This window comes from Salvelinus sp. IW2-2015, linkage group LG19, assembly GCF_002910315.2.
Source record: "Salvelinus sp. IW2-2015 linkage group LG19, ASM291031v2, whole genome shotgun sequence".
NCBI lineage: Eukaryota > Metazoa > Chordata > Actinopteri > Salmoniformes > Salmonidae > Salvelinus > Salvelinus sp. IW2-2015.
The window spans coordinates 31,416,920-31,425,814 of NC_036859.1; the positions used below are offsets into that span (position 1 = coordinate 31,416,920).

The 8,895-nt window shown below is 41.0% G+C and overlaps 1 protein-coding gene across 1 annotated transcript; it reads left to right on the forward strand.

The window, feature by feature from the left end:
- Positions 1-2,515: 2,515 nt before the first annotated feature.
- On the forward strand, positions 2,516-7,898 carry si:rp71-39b20.4 (potassium voltage-gated channel subfamily V member 2). Its single transcript, XM_024010286.2, has 2 exons — positions 2,516-3,920; positions 7,327-7,898. The coding sequence occupies exons 1-2, from the start codon at positions 2,589-2,591 to the stop codon at positions 7,654-7,656; spliced, it is 1,662 nt and encodes a 553-aa protein (XP_023866054.1). The 5' UTR covers positions 2,516-2,588; the 3' UTR covers positions 7,657-7,898.
- The last annotated feature ends 997 nt before the right edge of the window (positions 7,899-8,895 follow it).

Sequence of the window (8,895 nt, forward strand, 5' to 3'; positions counted from 1 at the left end):
AAAGTATCTATATCCACAGTAAAACGAGTCTTATATCGACATAACCTGAAAGGCCGCTCAGCAAGGAAGAAGCCACCGCTCCAAAACCGCCATAAAAAAGCCAGACTACGGTTTGCAACTGCACATGGGGACAAAGATCGTACTTTTTGGAAAATGTCCTCTGGTCTGATGAAACAAAAATAGAACTGTTTGGCCATAATGACCATCGTTATGTTTGGAAGAAAAAGAGGGATGCTTGCAAGCCGGAGAACACCATCCCAATCATGATGCGTGGGGGTGCTTTGCTGCAAGAGGTACTGGTGTACTTCACAAAATAGATGGCATCATGACGTGGATATATTAAAGCAACATCTCGAGACATCAGTCAGGAAGTTAAAGCTTGGTTGCAAATGGGTCTTCCAAATGGACAATGACCCCAAGCATACTTCCAAAGTTGTGGCAAATGGCTTAAGGACAACAAAGTCAAAGTATTGGAGTGGCCATCACAAAGCCCTGACCTCAATCCTATAGAAAATTTGTGGGCATAACTGAAAAAGCGTGTGCGAGCAAGGAGGCTTACAAACCTGACTCAGTTACACCAGCTCTGTCAGGAGGAATGGGCCAAAATTCACCCAAATKAATTTTGTGGGAACCTTTTGGGAAGGCTACCTGAAATGTTTGACCCAAGTTAAACAATTTATAGGCAATGCTACCAAATACTAATTGGGTGTATGTAAACTTCTGACCCACTGGGAATGTGATGAAATAAATAAATCACTCTCTCTACTATTATTCTGACATTTCACATTCTTAAAATAAAGTGGTGATCCTAACTGACCTAAGACGGGGAATTTTTAGGAATTGTGAAAAACTGAGTTTAAATTTATTTGGCTAAGGTGTATGTAAACTTCCGACTTCAACTGTATATGATCGTATACAAATGTAAGCAAGGTTTGAAATGATTATGTTTTAGTCAAATATTATATCTGTTTGGGCTTGTTGTGGTCAATTTGCAGTCTACAAATGATTTATAAATATGTTCCGWCCCYCTGACCATCCACTCATGAAAGATATTGTCCCMCAGCTGAATCTAGTTGATTTTCCTTGTCCTAAACTGTTGGTCTTTCTGGGTCTGCCTCTACCTGACTCTTTGTCTCTCTCTGCTGTGGTGGATAAAATATTCATTCCCTTTACCAACTTTCTTGTCATTTTCTTACAGTAGCCAATCAAGTTTTGAATGTTTGGACATTTTGAATTATAAAACCATTGTAATATTCTGCCCTAGAGTACATTTAAAATGTGTTCCTTCATGTGGTAATCAACACAGATGACTGTCAGCTAGATGTCAGAGTGGAGCTTGCAGACTGTGCCGGACTATAATGAACATACAATGTAGGCCTACACGACTATAACAACATTTTTAAACTGTGTGCTTCTTGCAATTCAGTCATGACCAAAGTTCTGAGAAATAATATTCCCCACTATGTTTTTATATGGGCAATCTGCAGTTAAGCGTGATATTCCAGTTTACATTTTTTAAAATATATTTCCACACTATTRGGTCGAAAAAACACTCTGAAATTGTGAAAATTATGATAATGTCATTTTTGTGTTAGAGCTGTTTAAAAAAAATTATGAAGGAATTTCAGCCTGTTTAGCCGGGATGGAACTTTTGTCCCACATCATGACTTCACAATGTGATCTGATTATAATAGACCAATGACTGGGGGTGGRCTCTAGACCATCCTATCAGCCAATCAGGGCTGTGTATGTAAATCATAACGCCATCAGACTGAGCATTTCAAGGACCAAACAAGGCTTAGGGAAATAAATKATTWAAAAAATACATACAGTATGTGGAGTTATTTTCATTAAATAAACACACAGTGATTTATTAGACATACAGTGATGATTTAAAAATACAATTACAAAGACTGCATGGGGCTTTAAGTCCAAAAATGGATATAGCAACTGCAGCTTGCTGCTTTAAGGTATAAATACCGTCTAGGCYAGTGTAATAAGGGGGGAATAAGGGGGAAATAAGTGATCTGCATGATAAAACTGCAACCAAATTTGGTTTCTCRTGTGATTCACATGAAAAAAGTGGAGGTTGGAGAAGGCATAGATGTGAAGTTATACAAAGGTTGTCGTTTACTGGGATTCCTTTTCAGTTTGAACTGCATGTACCTGTAAGCCTTTAATAGCCTTGTCACAAATGGGTGACTGCTGTCTCTGCTCTGCCTTTCCCTCCTCCCAGCACCAAATCCTTAAATCACAACACTAATCCTCCCGGACAGTATTTTTAACTTCCGTTAGGACAGAAAGAACAGCAATGGGATTAGAGAATCAGTGAGGAGGATGAATCCCCAACTCATGCKCTTGATCTTSTTGCACGTTGAATCAAACACGGAGTAGCTTTTTCTCTCCCTGCTGAATTTGTAAGGAAAGGAAAAGGAAGAAGAAAGTCTTGCCGTTGTTGTTCTTTGTGTCAAGGAATGTGAAACGTGTGACATATTGGATTTGTTGGTAAGGTCTTTACTGATTTAATTTTCACTAGGTGAGCAGGATTGATAATTCAAAAMATTTCCTGCCCTCTGAGGGGTCGTACAATGGAACAACCTTCAAAAAACCCTCATCACCTAAAAAAGCTGAAAAAACGGCGCTCCAGTTTGTTTGCCAGCGTGAAGCTGAACACCAGTTTATCCAAGAGCATTGAAGAACCAGACGCTACCTTCCCCTTTGCACAGGAGAGCTCTGTGAAAGCATGGACGTCCATGGACAACCTGGACAACCCTGCTACTCAGACAGTGATCCCGAAGGAGAACGGGCCCGAGAAGAAAAGGGAGGAGAAAGAAAAACGTGTCGCCAGACAATCCAACATAGTCACCATCAATGTCGGTGGGAGAGTCTTTCACATACCTATCCATCTGGTTCTCCGCTACCCCAAAACCAGGATTGGCTCTCTGGCCCTCTGTACCGATCCTGTGAAGAGGATGACACTCTGCGACGACTACTCCGTCCGCAAAAATGAGTTCTTCTTTGACCGGGACCCCACTTTCTTCCACTACATCTTCCACTTTTACTGCAGCAACGTCATGTGGGTGATGGAGAGTCTGTGTCCCCTCAATTTCGAGGAGGAGATGAACTTCTGGGGTCTCCGCATGAGGGACACTCCGAGGTGTTGCCGCATGCTGTTTGAGGAGAAGGTGGATGAGATCAAAGATGGCCTGAAGGTCAACCAGGAGCTGATCGACGAAATCAAGCCGGCCCACAGGGATGAGGAGGCCATGTTCAAGACCATGTTCCTGGGAGGTTTCCGCAAGGCCCTCTGGGACCTGATGGAGAACCCCTACTCCTCTTTAGCGGCCAAGGGCTTCGCCGTGTTCTCCAGCCTCTTCGTCCTCATCTCCATCGTGGCCATGACACTCAACACGGTGAAGGAGCTGAGGAAGTACACTATCTACGGCAAGACCTACATGGAGTGTGTGGARATCGTCTCCATCGTCTTCTTCACCTTTGAGTACTTCCTGCGGCTACTCACCACCTGCGACATCAAACACTTTGTGAAAAGCGGCCTCAACTTTGTGGACCTGTTGGCCGTCATGCCCTACTTCATCCAGATCATCTTTGAGATTTTCACAGATGTTGATGATGCTGGTGCCCAGGAGGACCTGAAGACCATGGCCAGGGTCAGCAAAGTCAGCAAGGTGCTCAAGGTGGTCAAGCTCATGCGCATCTTTCGCATCCTCAAGCTGGCAAAGCATTCCACGGGAATGCGGGCGTTTGGCTTCACCATCCGGCAGTGCAGAGAGCAGGTGTGCTGCTTATTCCTGTTCATTATCATGGGCATCTTCACCTTCTCGGCCCTCATGCACTCTGTGGAGCTGGACCAGCCAGGCACCCCTTTCAGCAGCATCCCTGATGCCTGGTGGTGGGCCGCAGTGAGTAAACAACTTCAAACTCCATATCAGGGGTATTCAACTCTTAACTTACGAGGTCCGGATCCTGTTGGTTTTCTGTTCGACCTGATAATTAATTACACCCACCGGGTGTCCCAGGTTTAAATCAATGCTTGATTAGAGGGGAACAATGGAGRAAAAAAAGCTGTGGAATTGTCTTCAAAGTGCAGAGTTGAGTTTGAGGGTTCTATATGTTTTGTGTTCTGTATAATATGCCCTAAATCTCAGTTATTTTTCTATGGTATGATATGGCATTCCTGTTCATTGACACTTCTAGTATAGATTTTTCAWCCTTTTAACTCTTATTTGAACTCTCTCAATTGATGTTGCCAGTTGCAGCATACATAAAGGATCCATTTCCTGTTTGTGGTTCACTTCAATCATGAGGAAACAGGCCCAACAAGGCTTTTCATGACCAACGGGGAAGGATGACAAAAATACTTCCCTGACTTTTGTTTTTAATTTCTGAGTTGGATAATGTACAGTGCCTTCAGAAAGTATTCACACCCATTTACTTTTTCCAAATTTTGTTGTGTTACAGCCTGAATTTAAAATGGATTAAATTGAAATGCATTTGTCACTGGCCTACACAATACCCTATCATGTCAAAGTGGAATTCTTTTTTCAAAATGTTCACAATTTNTTTAAAATGGATTAAATTGAAATGCATTTGTCACTGGCCTACACAATACCCTATCATGTCAAAGTGGAATTCTTTTTTCAAAATGTTCACAATTTAAAAAAAAACCTGAGTCAATAAGTATTCAAACCCTTTGTTATGGCAAGCCTAAATAAGTGCAGTAGTAAAAATGTGCTTAACAAGTCACATAATAAGTTGCATCGACTCACACTGTGTGCAATAATAGTGTTTAACATGATTTTTGAATGACTACCTCATCTCTGTACCCCACACATACAGATAATTGTAAAGTCCCTCAGTCGAGCAGTGAATTTCAAAACACAGATTCAACCACAAAGACCAAGGAGGTTGCCTCGCAAAGAAGAGCACCTATTGGTAGATGGGTAAAAATAAAATAGCAGGCATTGAATCTCTTTGAGCATGGTGAAGTTATTAATTACACTGTTGATTGTGTATCAATACACCCAGTCACTACAAAGATACAGGCACCCTTACTAACTCAGTTGTAGGCAAATGGTGACTTTAAAACTGTTATAGTTTAATGGCTGTGATGGGAGAAAACTGAGGATGGATCAACAACATTGTAGTTACTCCACAATACTAACCTAATTGACAGAGTGAAAAGGAAGCCTGTATAGAATAGAAATATTCAAATACATGCATCTTCTTTGCAACAAGGGACTAAAGTAATACTGCAAAAAAATGTGACAAAGCAATTAACTTTCTGTCCTGAATACAAAGTGTTATGTTTGGGGAAAATCTAATACAACACATTACTGAGTACCACTCTCCATATTTTCAAGAATAGTGGTAGCTGCATCATGTTATGGGTATGCTTGTAATCATTATGGACTGGGGAGTTTTTTAAGATACATATATATTTTTTTAATCTACGGAATGGCGCTAAGCACAGTCAAACTCATAGAGGAAAACCTGGTTCAGTCTGCTTCCCAAAAGACACTGGGAGATGAATTCTCCTTTCAACAGGACAATAACGTAAAACATAAGGCCAAATCACACTGGAGTTGTTTACCAAGAAAAGTGAATGTTTCTGAGTGGCCGAGTTACAGTTTGGCTTTAAATCTGCAAGACCTGAAAATGGTTGTCTAGCATTGATCAACAACCAACTTGACCGAGATTTAAGATTTTTGAAAATGATACATTGCCAAATGTTGCACCATCCAGGTGTGGAAAGATCTTAGAGATTTACCCAGAAACACTCACAGCTGTAATCGCTGCCAAAGGTAATTCTACAAAGTAAATKAGATATTTCTGTATTTCATTTTCAATAAATCTGCAAAAATGTCTAAAAACATGTTTTCACTTTGTCATTACGGTGTATTGTGTGTAGATGAATGAGAAAAAATCTAGGCTGTAACAAAACAGAATGTGGAATAAGTCAAAGGGTATGAATACTTTMTAAAGGCACTGTATTTGCGTATGGCCTTTTCAGCCTTTTACCTCCATATTTTAACTCTCTCAATTGATGTAGCTAGTGGCGGTATATATAAAGGATACATTTGTGGTTCACTTTCATCATGAGGAAACAGGGTCAACAAGGCTTTTCACGACCAACTGCGAGTGATGACAAAAATACTTTGCTGACTTTAGTTTTGAATTTCAGAGTATGATAATGTATGGATGGATGCATGGGGCATGACATTGTGTTCATGCATCATAGTCTGTGTGTCTTCCTCTTTGGTGGAGGACATTATAGGCTTTATCTCCAGGCAGCTGTTAACTTTTACGTGTCTAATCTTGTCTAATGCCATGTAATGCCTTTCGTTTCAAGCCATGGTTTACAGACTGATTAGAAAAGTTGGATCCCTGGAGGTTGAATTGGTCCTTGTTATTCCCAGAAGTATTTCCGGACCTGACATACTGTACATGACTTGTGCTGTAACTAACATCATGATCAACTACCATAATTACCTAGATTAGTATCAGGCTTATTCTCAAGGTTTGTCTCCTTCACTTGGTTGGATTCTGATTCAAGTGAAAATATACAGTATGTTCTGTCTTTTCGTTGTCAGCCAAATAAACCAGGCTGTAGCGCAGCCATACTCACCTGGCAGACCTGACTAAAACGGGGTCAATAAGGACAGCGGGTCCTGATTTATATGTATAAATATTTTTTTTAGGAACTCAGTCAGGCTTTCAACTTACTGCTGTTGAGAGTTGTAATAGTAGAATGGCTGCACAAGGTGGAATTAATTTGTTAGTGCATGGGAATTTTTCCTCTTGTAATGTTATTCACTRACAGACCTTAGAGTGCTATTTATAACCTGTCCGAAATTTCCATTTGATTAACTACTGGCCATGTTAGCTAAATGGGTATAGTTAGGCTATCCAGCTATCAAAATCTTAGTTATCATGGCCAGATTACGTGACCAGGGGCCTYGACCCCCAGGGGGCCACATTGATTTAGTTGAGTAATTTAGGTATCACATGAATACACATAAGACATGAAAATATGTGTTGAATTTCCAGCAAATTTGTTCTCTCTGCCAACAAGAGGGGTGTGAACAGTTTAAACAGCTTGGGGTCACAAGGGTCGCAATGTGGGGGTTTGTGACGATGATGATAAATTACAATATCCATCCGGACYTTTGCCATCTCAGAAATCTGTGTGACCAGACCTTCTCTAATAGTAGTTGAGTAGTCCTGGTGTTCTGTATAGTATGTGGCTTTGACTAAAATGTTCTTTGAGATGAACACAACAAGACCATTTCCTTCTTCGTCCTACAGGTGAGCATCTCCACTGTGGGCTATGGTGACGTGGTGCCCATCTCCTATCTGGGTCGCTGCGTGGCATTTGGCTGCATCTCCTTTGGCATTATCCTCAACGGCATGCCCATCTCAATCCTCTTCAACAAGTTCTCCGACTACTACGCCAAGCTCAAGGCCCAGGAATACACCCAGACTATAGGCCCGGGTGTACGCACCTTCCAGCTCAAGAAACGTCTGCGGCGCAAGTTCGATGGCTGCTTCGAACCACAGCCTTCGGACGACTCTGATGACGATTATGACACCGCATACAATCCAAACAGGAGTCAGAGCCGTGCGGGCGCCGAGTGAGACCCTRATGGCAACGCCCCTTAAATGCCTTTCTCGCCTTCACGCTGGAGACTAACGCCCCCATCTGCCTCTGACTATATTCTAAGCCGGGATGTAGGAAAGTAAACATTGGGCAAAGGGGGTGGTGGGGGTGGGGGATTGAGGCTGAGCCAAGGGGAGATAAACCGTAAGCTACAGCTTTAGACGTGGCACGCTAAGGGTGACTCCTCAGTCAAATGGACAGGAATTACCCCCCATCGGGATTGGTTTCTAAGAATAGCACCTGATGCAGTTAAGCTGAGTGGAACTAACTTTTTACCAGGCATTCATGCCTATAACAGAGTAACGACCAACGTTTATTAGACTATATTGCACAAACCACTTCAGAAGCTGAGAGATGGTAGCCAGTAGGCCTATGACTGCTCCGTTGGATGAAGTGCTAATATACATTTTTTTTGGAGGGGGCCTCAGATCTATAAAATGTGCAGGCTGTAAATTTTCAAATCAACACATGCAATTAGGCCTAATTAGTTTATTATAACATGATAAAAGACACTATTGCAGTTGGATGATACTTCCAGTAGGCAATTACTTCTCAGTTTGTCAGAAATTTAACATTCAACTAATTAATTGAAAAAATTATATTATAAAACAACAGTTTTAACGGTATCTTTAATTCATTAGTAGAACTGAACCCAACTCTGACATGGTACTCAGTTTCTACCCAAATGTCCATGTTATGGGCAGTAGTCAGTTCAAGTTACACTATATCCTTAAAATGTATACAGTTAGACAGTACTATATAGTACTGTATACAGGACTCATTTGAAATAGACCATGCGATGGGTGTCAAAGAATAAAAGTTATTTCATCTGAACTGTTTTATTTCTTGTTTTGTTGAATGTCTCATGTCCTATTAACAATAACATGTTACCACAACCAGCCAGTAAGTCAGTGAAATGGAAGGATGAAGCCAAATACATTGAACTAAAGTCAACTGCAAAGCTTTCTGGGAAATAATAATAAGTGTTTGATATAAATAACAACAAACGAAAACAGTTCTGCTCTCCATTGATAAAAAATATTTGATTGTAATAAAATCTATTTTCAAGGTTGAAATGTGTGGCTTGCGCTCAAATAACTACAGATAGAGTATTGAAACAGAAATCAAGATCACAAGCAACCAGACATTGCAGTAGTTTGATACGGCACAGATAAGCTGACTGTCTAATAGTATTTAGGGATAAGGTGACTGAAAGG